Source organism: Lampris incognitus, chromosome 17 (genome assembly GCF_029633865.1).
Source record: "Lampris incognitus isolate fLamInc1 chromosome 17, fLamInc1.hap2, whole genome shotgun sequence".
NCBI lineage: Eukaryota > Metazoa > Chordata > Actinopteri > Lampriformes > Lampridae > Lampris > Lampris incognitus.
Window position 1 is genome coordinate 27,743,805 of NC_079227.1, and position 12,866 is coordinate 27,756,670.

Genomic DNA, 12,866 nt, shown 5'->3' on the forward strand with positions numbered 1-12,866 from the left:
GGATAAATCTGCATTTTCAACACGGACCTATACCATTACTACTGTGTTATAGAAACAGGCAATCAATAGAGTAAGTATTGAACAGTGGCAACAAATCAGTGAAGTCAAGTCTTGAGTAAATAGTTGGTTGGAGTGGAATTTCCCCTGAATCATCCAATGTGGAATGTGTGGTTAAGTGACATTTGGTTGCCAGGGACATAATCCCGCTTTAAACTTCATGAGTGCATTTAAGCAAATTACAAACCCAAGGATTACAGCACATGAACAGCACATAATGAGATGTAGTAACAAATATCAGTATCCAGTCTCTCTGCTTTAAGCATGCAGGTCTCATCAAAACACTCAAAGCAATTCATGCAACCCAAAGACTTTTTTGATGAAATGTAAAAACAATCATCCTCAGACTATTTACTCTAATTTTCAATGCTTTGTGTACACAGTGTGCTTGTCAACTCGGACGGATTTGTAGGATAAAAAAGAAAAACACATCTTGAAATGACACCGCTCCACAACACATGGCTCTCATTCCACTTGACTGTGTTTAAACTTTTTTTTTCAAGTAGGAATTCCCAAACTTTAAAGATAAAGATGGAATATCCTTTTTTTCTTGGTACAATCAATGTGGAATTTCGCCTGTTACCAAAAAACAAAAAACAAAGAAAAAAAGATGTTGTTGAGTTTCATAATCAGCTAAAACTGTTTAAAATTCAAGTGAGACAATTTATGGGCACACTGAACGCTGGATTGAATTCATAAACCACATCCACTATGCTTTCATGGTTTACTCAAGGTAAGTGTAGTTACACTCCCCGGGGCTGTTGCGTCCACTTAACGACACTGTCATCCGCAGTCATAGTAATAGATCTAAAAAGCAGATTTCCATATCCTCATCTATGACTCCAGGGGGGTCAGAGGCATCTTGTATCCTTACACGTAATCTCTCATATTCTCGACCTCCCAGTTTCTTAAGAATCGCAATCTCTCTGCAGATGCAATATCTGCTTTGAGGGAGAATCCTCATTTTGGATCCATCACATGGATTATGTGGGCACTGGAGGACCAATAGCACTGTCTAGCTGTATATATAGAGAGAGTAACCTTGTTTGGAAACGTGTTATATACACAAAGTTTATTATTATTATTATTATTATTATTATATACATGGATTATGTGGGCACAGGCAGACTAATAGCACTGTGTGTGTGTGTGTGTGTGTGTGTGTGTGTATGTGGGCCCATATTAGATGAGAAAAATGAAATTGCAATATTCATAGCGTTGCATAACGAACTGTATGTAGCACAAGCACCTTCAGTTTGAACGGGAAAAGAATGTTCCGGGAGGTAAAAAGCTGAGAATAAGCGGTGTATTATTTGGAAAGTTTTGACATTGACGTAATTGTCAAGCGGTGAAAAGGTTGTGTTGGCCCTTCATGTTTGTTCACATGCAGATGGGAAAGTGTCGTTCTGCATTACCAGGTGCGCCTGGACTAAAAAAAATAAAAATAAAGGTCCCGCCCTCTTTTACCTAACATGGCCATTGGACGAAAATATGATTGGCAGGGCGCTCCAGCTGCTGAAACGCAGAGACATGGCGGAGTTTGTAGGCGCAGTAGTGAGAGGGACGCTTGAAGAGTTTGTCACACTTTGCAACATGGACACCGAAGTGATGACCCTGGGATGATTATCACGTACGGGGTGGACGGCTTTAGGCGTGTTCCCGACGAGGAGGGCAAACAGTCGGAGGGAAGGGTGCCGCTGGGAAATGTGTTGTTATTTCTTAGCGCAGTCAACAGCCGCGGGCAACAAATATGGCCACTTACGGCCGTTTCCATTCGGCTTGAAAAGCTTCTCGACTCGGCGATGCGACGGGTTTTCGTGGGCCGCCGTCACCCCGAACTGAAGCGGCTGTCAGAAGTCGCGGCGGTGTTCGTTTCGACGCCATCATCTTTCTGTCTTTTTCTGTGCTTTGCTTTACTTGCGGTACACCGCAGAGATGGAGTCCGAACATAAAGAGTTGCTGGAGAAGTGTCACCGCAACTTGTTGGAGTCGGTAACGGACGCGGACGGAGTGGTCGACACGCTGGCTCGCTCCGGCGTCCTGAGCCCGTCGGAGCGGTACGACCTCGGCCACGGTTGCTCCTCCAGCTCCGAGAAAGTGGATCTTCTGCTGAAGATGCTGATGAGAAAGGACAGAGACCATTTCCAGGAGTTTCGCACGGCTCTGGAAAAGACGCACCCTCACCTGAGCTCCATCCTCTCCAACAACACCGGACCGGTAGATCGCACAACTGGTGAGAAGTTTTTTTGTTTGTTTGTTTTTTTTTGTACCGACATTTCGGGTGATGCTGAATCACGGCATCGTAATGTGAACGATCAATACTGTATATCGTGAAGTATGTTCAAATGGGCAAACTTTGGGGGGGGGGTTCTCTGATTGGATAACATCTGATGGTACAGCGGTCCAGTTTGGGTTTAACCGGACCTTTGAATCTGATCCAATTCTGATAATGATCCGAGCTGAATGACGTTGACAAAATGACAGCCTCATGAAAGAGAGGACTCTCCTTTGGGCGAAAATGGTAAGAGAGACAGTCTTTCTGCACAGTCATGTGATTTGATTCTCATTCAAACTCGCCCTGCTGTGTTTGTCTCCTTTCATTCTCCTAAAGCACAGCCTGCTTGCTGTTTGTGATAGTATTTAATGGACTTAAAGCACTGAAACAATCAATGCAGTGACAGCATGGCCGGCTGTGCCATTACTGAGGGAATGGAATCAATAATGCCTTGTCAAAGTCAAATGAATGAGTCAAATGAATGAGCAGACACTTAAATGAGTTGCTATGTAGCTGGGTTCGAACAGCTTTGTAGTGCACACAGTTTACAGTGATCATTTCAGAGTGATGCGTAGGGAGAGCGTGCAGCGGAGATCACAAGATCTGGGTTTCAGTTGGTTTTTCTCCATCATGAATACATTGATGCATGATGTGTTTTTAAGAGGGGAGAATAAAATCTGTTTCAGCCATGACATCTGAATCATTGTACACGTGGATAACTCAATACAAGGAAGGTGGAAAATGTCAGACCCTTTTAATCATTGACGAAAACTTTTCCGAGCACATTTGAAGAGAGCAATTGGCCATGTCATTCCTTTTAGTCTATTTACAAACACATTTAAGGTTGAGCGTTGACTGCAGAGTACACCATTTGACACGTTCTTGATGGTTTCTAGTTTAGTCACCTAAAAAGACCTTGTTTGAAGGGGATGACACGAGACAGAGCCATGTTGCATTAGATTTGACTTGGCATGGCAACGATCCAATGCATTACAAATTGCATTTCATGAGGTCAAGGTAAACTTCATTATCCCAGATAAGGAAATTCAGGTGGTCAAAGTGCAGAAGTACACAAAACAGACATAAAAACAGATATACATACAAATATACAGTATGCAGTCCCCACTTCCATCCCCCTAACACACACATATGCAAATTGCATTAAATCCTGAAAATGTGAGCCTCCTCCAATCAGCTGAATGCCACTGTTGTGTTTTGTTTCCTCACATGAAAATAACAGCCTTTTGTGGCTGGTAGTTTTAAGTTTACAAGAAGGAGATGACACAGATCATAGGCTCCGGGGTAGATCTATTTTTGGATATATGTACTCCTCCCCCGCATCCCATTCAGTATAATTTAGGGGTAATTTTCTCCTGTGTTCATGAAAATGCCTCCTTCTGTCCACTTCTTTTAACCCCTCAAAATAAGCTTTTATTTTCCACAGCTATATCTTAACTCAGTAGTTATGTCTGTAGTTGAAATGTTAATCCATCGATCATCATAAGACAAAACACACACAGCACTGTACCCCGAATGGCCGTACTGTACATGATAATGCCTTGTCCTCTTGCCAAGAAAATTGAATGCCTAAGTCAAATTTAGGAGTGTGTCAGGATTGATTAGTTGTGTATGCATACGCATAAAACATGTACTGCCTCTAAACTGCATGTTTGCATTTCAAAGTAAATTTTAAAATGGCTTGTTTCTCTCATTGCCAAGCTATCATGTCATGCTTGGTAAGCCTGATAGGATTCTAAGCAGTTCCTCTCAGTGAGCTGTTAATTATGCATTTATTCCATTCTCATGAGAAATATTTGGCTTAAATGTGGACCAATATGGGGCATAGCATAGTGGTCTATTTCATTGCCTACCAATACGGGGATCGGCGGTTCGAATCCCCGTGTTACCTCCAGCTTGGTCAGGCGTCTCTACAGGTACAATTGTCTGTGGGTGGAAAGCTGGATGTGGGTATGTGTCCTGGTCGCTGCACAAGCACCTCCTCTGGTCGGTTGGGGTGCCTGTTCGAAGGGGAGGGGAAACTGGAGGGAATAGCGTGGACCCCTGCGTGCTACGTCCCCCTGGCGAAATGCCTTACTGTCAGGTGAAAAGAAGCGGCTAGCAACTCCACATGTATTGGAGGAAGCATGTGGTAGTCTGCAGCCCTCCCCGGATTGGCAGAGGGGGTGGAGCAGCAACTGGGACGGCTCGGAAGAGTTGGGTAATTGGCCGGGTACAATTGGGGAGCAAAAAGGAAAAAAAAAAGTGGGGGTGTCTGGGTGGCGTGGCAGTCTATTCTATTGCCTACCAACATGGGAATCGCCAGTTCAAGCCCCCGTGTTACCCCTGGCTTGGCCGGGCATCCCTACAGAGACAATTAGCTGTGTCTGTGGGTGGGAAACCGGATGTGGGTATGTGTTGTGGTCAGTTGGGACGCCTGTTCGAGGGGGAACTGGGGGGAATAGCGTGATCCTCCCACGTGCTACGTTCCCCTGTCAAAACTCCTCACTGTCGAGTGAAAAGAAGCGGCTGGTGACTCCACATATATCGGAGGAGACATGTGGTAGTCTGCAGCCCTCCCCTGATCGACGGAGGGGGTAGAGCAGCAACCGGGACAGCTTTGAAAATAGGGTTATTGGCCAGGTACAATTGGGGAGAAAAAAAAGGGGGGGAGGGAATATAAAAAATGATAATACATTTTAAAAAAGTAGACCAATATTAATTTTAATTGTTTTTTTTCCCCGGTCGTGCTGCATTTCACAATTGTGCATTGGCGACTGCATCCGGCAACTGTGGGGCAACTATGCTGTCTTTCCTAGGTTTGTACATTAAACACGTTGGAGTATGTTTTAAAGTATCTCGGTTGTCACACGGGCCTTAATGGGCCTTTGCTTCTTTTGGGAGCGAGGCTGTGACCGGGCAGACAGGTTCCTCCACTGTGAGATTGAAAGAAGGGCCTGTTTTAGGTCAACAGTAGCTTGTTGGAGCCTAAGTTTTCAATAACACTCAGTCTGCAGGGCCTCTCGGCTCACTTCAAGTCAGCTTGGCTGATTTTGAGCTGTTTTTGAGCTGGATTACAAATGCAATGAAAAGTAAGCGAGTCGAGAAGGGGGAGGCATTTTATTTGTTACCTATCACAAATACTCTGAACCTAAATATGAAGAGAAATCTTTTTTGCACTATGTCAAATTTGGGATAAGGGCGAAGATTAATGTTGCCTAGCTAAAAAAAGATCACTGTTAGAAATTTAACTGACGTAAGCCTAATACACATACGTGTATTGAGTTGACTTTTTTCCACTTCTGGTGTGAGAAGATGACGGAGCAAATTCACGTTTGCAGCAGTGTCACCCAGTACCGGTGTGGGAAGATGGCAGTGCGAATTCTCGTTTTTGGCGGCCTCACCCAATGCCGTACAGCCATGCAGTGTCTGTGTCTAATTTTAAGTCTTCTTTTGATGGCTGGGAGAGCTTGGTCTGCTGCGTCCTGTAGGCCCAGGGACCACGGCCCTACCCAGAGCTGCGCTCGAAGAGGAAACACTGAGGGTGGTCTGACAGGACAAGGAAGTGGGGCAGGCTAAGCTAACTGCTAGCCCATGCAGGCAGACCGGCAGTTCCGATAACACTGAGGGTGGTCTGGCGGCGGCCTCGCCTAGCGTTGACTGTTTTTAGTGTCGTCGTGTAGAGTGCGGAGATGTGTGTCAAAGGTGTCTGGCTGGGAGAGCTAGTAGTGTTGGATCGGCTGAGGGAGCCTGGTTTGCTGCCCGGAGCTGTGCCCGAAGAGGAAACACCGAGGGCGGTCTGACAGGACAAGGAAGCGGGGCAGGCTAAGATAACTGCTAGCTCATGCAGACTGGCAGTTCCCAACAGTCACCCTGGCTAGTGCTCGTTTTCTTGGATAGTAATTTTTTTTGTTTTGTGTAGTTTTTAGTTTGGATATATGTGTTAGTTTGGATATATGTGTACTTGTAGTTCTTGTAGGTTTTGGATATGTGTTTTTGTCTTTGTGTTGCACTGCTGTGGGCTGGGGGAAACGATATTTTGTTTCATTTCATGTACGCAAGTACATGAAATAAAATGACAAAGTGTTCCTGATTCCTGATTTATAGACAGGTGGTTAAAGCCTGGGGGCTCTTTCTTTCCATGTTAATAACCACATATTTTATATTTTATATAACTCTAGCTCCAGGACCTGGCAGCAAAGACCTTTATGTTTTCACAGTGTTCTCACGGTCTGTAAGGGAACAATAAAGTGAATAGATTGGTGTTTGGTAGCTTACTTAGGTCATGTCTCCCCATCTACAGCATATTCTGCCTCACTTCAAAATGTGCACACGCATGTAGTAGCAGGATTTTGCTTTATTTCTTAATCTCTTGGTTGTGTAGGTGAGGAAAGCGCAGAGAATCTACAGTTGTCTCCTATGCAAGTAACGACAGTTAAAAAATGTAGCAAAAAAGATGACAAGTGAGAGGCGAGATTGACTTTGTGAACTCTTACTAGATTGTAGCCCATGTTTGAACCATACATCCAAATGTGTTTTACATTAGTGCTATCGGTTACATGAGAGAACACATGTCCTTGTGTTAGTTTGTCCACAGAGTATCTCTCATTTTTATTAACAGAGCAGCTGCAGTCATGTGTCGTGATGACATCGCAGGTTAGTCATTATTCTCCTATGTCTTCCTTTGAGGAAGATGAAATCTCAGTTTATACTGAACTGTGCGAGGCCTTTTTATTTTTTTTTTTATAAAGAGTGGCTCATTGGTCTACTTCAAAACACGTCAAGTTAAGAATTTTAAACTGTCGCAACATAAACTTGCCGGTTCCTTATGATTTGTGTTGAGAAACTCCATCATGCAGTGTGATGCGTTTTCAGACCGATCCAGTTGGTTTCTGCATGCGCAGGGCGCTGCCGTGACTGTGGCAAAGCGTGATCAAACCATATGAGATGCTTGAGTGGTGAGTTGGGCCGCTGCGAGATCCAGGTCACATGTCTTCCAAGAAGCAGAGAAGTGAGCGAGCATTTCCACAGTGAACCTTGCCCATTGTGACACTGCTCAAACAGACTCATGGGAAACTTAAGCTTCAGAGGGAACAAAGACTGCTTGATCCATGGGATGCCACGGTTCCTGAGGCACATCACTCTTCTCCCCCCTTCCTCTTCTTTCAGCCCTGCTCAGAAAAAAAGAGGGGCGAACCATTTTAGCAGGGTTCCCTCCAGTTTTAATCAAACCCACAGTCTCCTTTTTAGCAAGTGGGAACCCGTCCAGTCGGGGATTGATTTAAAGTGCTGGGATGTGGGTAAATGGAATCATTTGTCATGCTCCCACTCTCAGCTGGGCCTTGGACTTTTATATCAGGGGTTGAAGTTGCTGATTCAACTCAATTGGTCAGCTGTTCATCCTAGAGCCAAGTTAAAGCTTAACAGTCTTGCTGGTTGGGGAGTTTTGGATGTCTGCGGCTTTAAGATGACACATGAGTCTGTATAAAACTGACAGGCATTGTCCAAATTCTCAAAGCCTGCTCCTTGATACCTCTGTCACAAGTTTAGTTCTATACAGAAACCTTTTTTTTTCTTTTTTTCTTCTTCTGTTCACATTTACATCGATGACATGACATCAACAAATAAACTTAAGAGTTACAAAATTAAGCTTTTTTTTTCTTGACTCTGAATTTAATTGGTCCATAAAACAGTTTCTGTTTCAATCTATTAAAATATTGTAGGATTAGTTTTCCCATCACTTTTTATCACACTGTTAGGAACTTTTCTGTCCAGTTAATTATGAATTGGGCTACGGGGGGGGGGGGCTTTCACACGGGGGAGACAGTGTGGTGTTGTCAGAGGAGATGAAAAGGAGCAGCTCTGAGGCTGCAGTGCTGAGCCTCTTTGGGGCCCTGGCTAGTCTACATTCAAGCTCCCAGGCCCACTGATAATTAGCTACACTGTCAGGCCCACAGGGCTGTCATCCCAAGTTGGGGAAAGTCCCACTTTATTGTTCTTCCAGCCAGCCTTCTTTGACTAAAGCCTCTGAAAAGTAACTCAAGCCACCGAGTCTTGATGTACAATACAATGCTGGAGGTGCTCGGTTAACTGCCGTGCAGGAGTCGCACAAGCTTTGGGGCTGACTTTCATTGACTTTGTTTTGTCCGCCTTGCAGGGTCCACGTACAGCGTCTTGTCCGCAATGCCGTCGGACTCAGAAAGCAGCAGCTCTCTCAGCAGCTTAGGTGAGTCTTGACACGCTCACTTTAGTTTTTGCTGTGGATTGCAATGTTGCTGTCAGAGAAAGGCACCATAGTAATTTACCGTAAAATGGATGAGCTACTGAGATACTGCGTCCTTGTGTAAACTCTAAGCACATGCATGTGATTACACAGACAAAGAGAGAAAGATTTAGACCCTCACCCCTGCAATCAAAGAAAAAAAAAATCTGTCGGTTGAATAGTGAAATGGTTCTGGTTACAACATTGATTTTAAGATTATGCAATAAATTGTAAGGAAAATGTGTTTTCTTACTTTGTGCTAAAGCTATAAAAGTTCACTCATACTGCAAGAGTATCACATTAAGTTTGACATTTTTATGGCACGTCAGAGCTTTTAGTGTGAGTTGTTGAATTTTCCTTTTTTTCTTTTCTTTTTTTAGTCTTTTAAAAAAAGCCTGCCATAAAATTGATGCCTTAGTTTTGCTTTCATGTGTTTTGGTTTCTTTATTTTTTTTTGAGTTTGCACTCCATCTTGCGTTCCACAGCTTGGCTGCCCTGCGCCATAAGCACGGGAGCCTTATAAATAGCGTATGCCACTAGTGATATGCTGACATACACAGGTACATCTGGTCAAGCCTCATCCCCTCCACCTGCCCACATGGAGACCCGCCAGACAAGTGAAAAGATGGAGACGGTTCTGTTTCAGCTCAGGCAGGTGACCCGCGAGAGGGACGAATTGCGTAAACGGCTGGCTCTGTCCTCGCCTGGAACCACTTTCGATGACTGCAGGTACTGTACTGAAGTCTAGGCACTTAACTGCTTACGTTCCAAAACAAAACTTAATGGAAAGACACTGCGACCTCAGTGCACACTCGCACGGAATAGATGGTCCATGTCTTGTTTATCTTTAAAACCCCTTAAAAACAACCTGAGTACTTAAAGAGATGCAAAATTGTTTTAGGCATTTCTTGTCTGTATAAAACAAGGGGTATGCATGCAATTTTGATGATGCTTTTTCCCCCACCATTCCCATAAGCACAGACTGCATGCTTTTATCTCGGTAAGGCTTCTGCCATCCTCCCATGAGGTATCTCAGAATGCCCTTTTCTTTTTTCTTTTTTCTTTTTTTAATGTCACACTTTTTTGTCCTCCCACTCCCCTGTGCAAATGTAGACCCAACTCCAAAGCAGGTCATGACTACGAGCGTCTGAAGATGCAGTGCATGAAGGCAATGGCTGACCTGCAGTCCCTGCAGAACCAGCACAGTACCACATTGAAGAGGTGTGAGGAGGCTGTGAAGAAAGCAGACTTTTACCAGTGAGTAGAACGCCAGCTACAGTGCCTTTGTAAATTTTTCAGTAGATTGTGCATTTGCGTTGCGTGCTCTCAGTCTGCAGGGTTTTTAAACCTGTATTTGGTTCCTATGTCATATTCACAGTGGATTTCAGAGAACAGACCCCCCCCCATTAAGGGAGTTATTGGGGCAAAGCTTATCACATTCTTAAAGCTACTCATTTTGCTCATAAAAACTTGGAACTTTTAATTTGTATCATGTTGACTTAAATCGATGCATAGATATTGGAATGTCTTTTTCGACAATATTGAGGCTGCAGTTGAGAGCGGTGTCTGACCAACGTGCAAGGGAAAGCCAGTCCAAATTACTCTGCTCTTAAGGGAAAAGCTGGTCCAAGTGATTCTGCTGTAAGTAATGTCCTGCTCAGTCCCAGGGGGGCCCATGCCAATGCGTGCTCCATAATCATCATCCGGCCGCAGTGGGCATGGCATCTGTGCCATCAGGATAATGCCACCAAGCGAGCATTTGTCATCCCATGAAATAAGCTGTGCTGACTTGCCGGTGAAGAGCAGGCCAGCCCATTTGTGTGATTTAATGATGCCATACAGTCTCCAAAGTATAGCGGACCAACAGCTGGTCCCAATGCAAAGAGACAGATGAAGGATTATTGCAGTGTTTAAGCCTCTCCCTTCAGGCCCTGTTGGGGTATCAGAAAAAGTCTTTACTGCCCTGTGCGGCCTACCGCTCACCATTCACATCAAAATGCCATTTCTTTTGAATTAGAAGTCATTTAAATCATGTATATCTTACAGACAACAATAAGTCATTTAACCTGTAAACTGGCATTTTCTTGCTGACACATGCCTAAGAGTAATATAGTTTTACTCAAGGATTTTACTGGTCCTCTTAGTAGCTCTGTCCTGTGCAGTCATCAATTTGTCAGTATTTCAATCAGGCGAGACATAGTGAATGAAGCAATCATAATTGTTTATTATAACAGATGATTTAGGGGAAATTAAGTCATATCAAGAAAGTCTTTGGTGCTTGGTCTCAACAGGGCATCAGACCTGAGCAGCAGCATAATAAAGTGTCCAAAATAAGAGACGTAAGCTGATAGCTCAATTGACAGCCCCAGATGATGACAGCAAGGGCAATTACGAGTGAGCATGCGTGAGAGATGAGAATGGTAGGATAGAATAAAGAATATAACTACAGGCCTTTGCATGCAAAAGGTAGTCTTCCAGACGGAACTTTCACTAAAGCTCCATTACACAGGAAGGTGTTATCACCATAGGCATGAAAGTGATACAGTCAACATCCGTTAACACTGCTGAAGTAGCAGTAAGCTCACTAAAGAATAGCTGCGGCAGCGATGAGATCCTACAACGGTTGCCACCAAAAGACTGTCATCTACATTTTCCCATTGAATAAGATAAAAACTATTTTAGCATAACTCTTGTGCTTACAAGCTAGTTTGTACTTACCAAAGACTCCACATAACTCCCTAGCAACCCTGAGAGGGTTCAGCATATAGCTTATCAGCATATTTAACCTCCATAATGGTCTGTATCTGTTTAAATAAGGAGCCGAAAACATCTCGTTCACCCCTCTTTCTGTATGTTGTAGTCAAAATAGTAGACTAACATCTTAAATGCAGCTCCTCGCGAAGAGCATGCCACAATTTTCTTACATCACCTTCATGAAAAGTGCAATATCTTGGGAATCTTTTAACTATATCTGATTATTTGTTTCAGTTATCGGTGTTTTTTTTATGGTATGTGGTTCGTATGCTGATAGGAGGCATGGTTGGAACTATTTTACCAGTCAAATGGCTTGGCTGGATCTGCCCAACAATTGTGTTGACTGTGTCCTCCACACAGTACACTCCACAGTCGTCTGGCGAGTGAACAGGCACAGCTGAAAGAGGAGCTGGAGTCGGTGAGGCAGGACAACATCCAGCTGATAAGGGAGCACAATCACGTCAAGCAGGTCTGTGAGGAGCTGAGGAGGCTGCATGATGAAGACCAACGAGAAGTGGCTGACATGAGGATGCTGCACCAGCAGGTAACTACAGTACACAGTGAGCACTCTATTTTCGTTCAGTCTCGCAATGCACAAACACGCAAACTACTAGTAGCTCTATACACACACACACACACTTGCTGGTTGTCCATCGTGCCCGATGATGACCATCTTCTTCTATTTGTGGGTCCTTTGAGGACTCAGATAGCAGAAGATACCTGCGCAGAGATGGTTTTTAAAGTGGCATGGGGGGTGCGCTTCTCCCAACGCCACATGACTTGATTGTAGAGGAGATGGTTCCGATGGCAAGGGGGATCCTTAGACGACCGGCACCTCCACACAACTGCAGGGGGCTGCCGGAAATCCAGTTTTTCGGAAACCGCCTCGAAGCGTGCCGCCACAGCTTGCTTTTCTGTTGGGGTAAGCTCCCTTAGCCTTATGTCTTCCAGACTCACCCACAAGGCAGCGGGGCAGTGGTTGATAGGTGCCAGGGTGTGTCCACCAGGGTGGGCCTGCACACCATATCTCTGGGGCCCACTGCTGCTCCGAGATCCCCTGCCAAGTTAGCCTGGGGCCGCAAGACCCCAGTTACCATGTGTGGCCACGGGGAGGCCTGGCAGGAGTCTTGGTGAAGGAGAGGCTATGTACTGGCAAGGGAAGGGTTACACGCTAGGATGCTTCCCTATTCGCCACAAAGGCTAGCCAGCGGCAGCAAGCTAAGGGCAGGAAGGACACAAGCGGGTTGGAAGAACACGTGCACCTTCCCTCCAACTACACACTGCTGCACTAGACGCATCACAACACTCTGTGTGTATGTACACACACACACACACACACACACACACACACACACACACACACACACACACACACACACACACACACACACACACACACACACACACACACTCTGACCTCCCACAGGATGCAATCATCAGTTTTTATCGTGACATTTGAGACGGAAGTCATATTATTTGCTCTTCAGTGACCACTCATTCTGAGAGCACGACTTCATCCAA

The 12,866-nt window shown here is 44.7% G+C and overlaps 1 protein-coding gene across 1 annotated transcript in view; it reads left to right on the top strand.

The window, feature by feature from the left end:
* The first annotated feature begins 1,762 nt into the window (after positions 1-1,762).
* The window catches only part of LOC130127384 (disks large homolog 5-like), a 30,333-nt gene continuing 19,229 nt past the window's right edge, over positions 1,763-12,866 (top strand). The window contains exons 1-5 of the mRNA XM_056297013.1: positions 1,763-2,290; positions 8,487-8,555; positions 9,152-9,320; positions 9,705-9,848; positions 11,706-11,889. Coding sequence (XP_056152988.1) covers positions 1,993-2,290; positions 8,487-8,555; positions 9,152-9,320; positions 9,705-9,848; positions 11,706-11,889 — 864 coding nt within the window. The 5' untranslated portion in view covers positions 1,763-1,992. The remainder of the gene's footprint in view (positions 2,291-8,486; positions 8,556-9,151; positions 9,321-9,704; positions 9,849-11,705; positions 11,890-12,866) is intronic.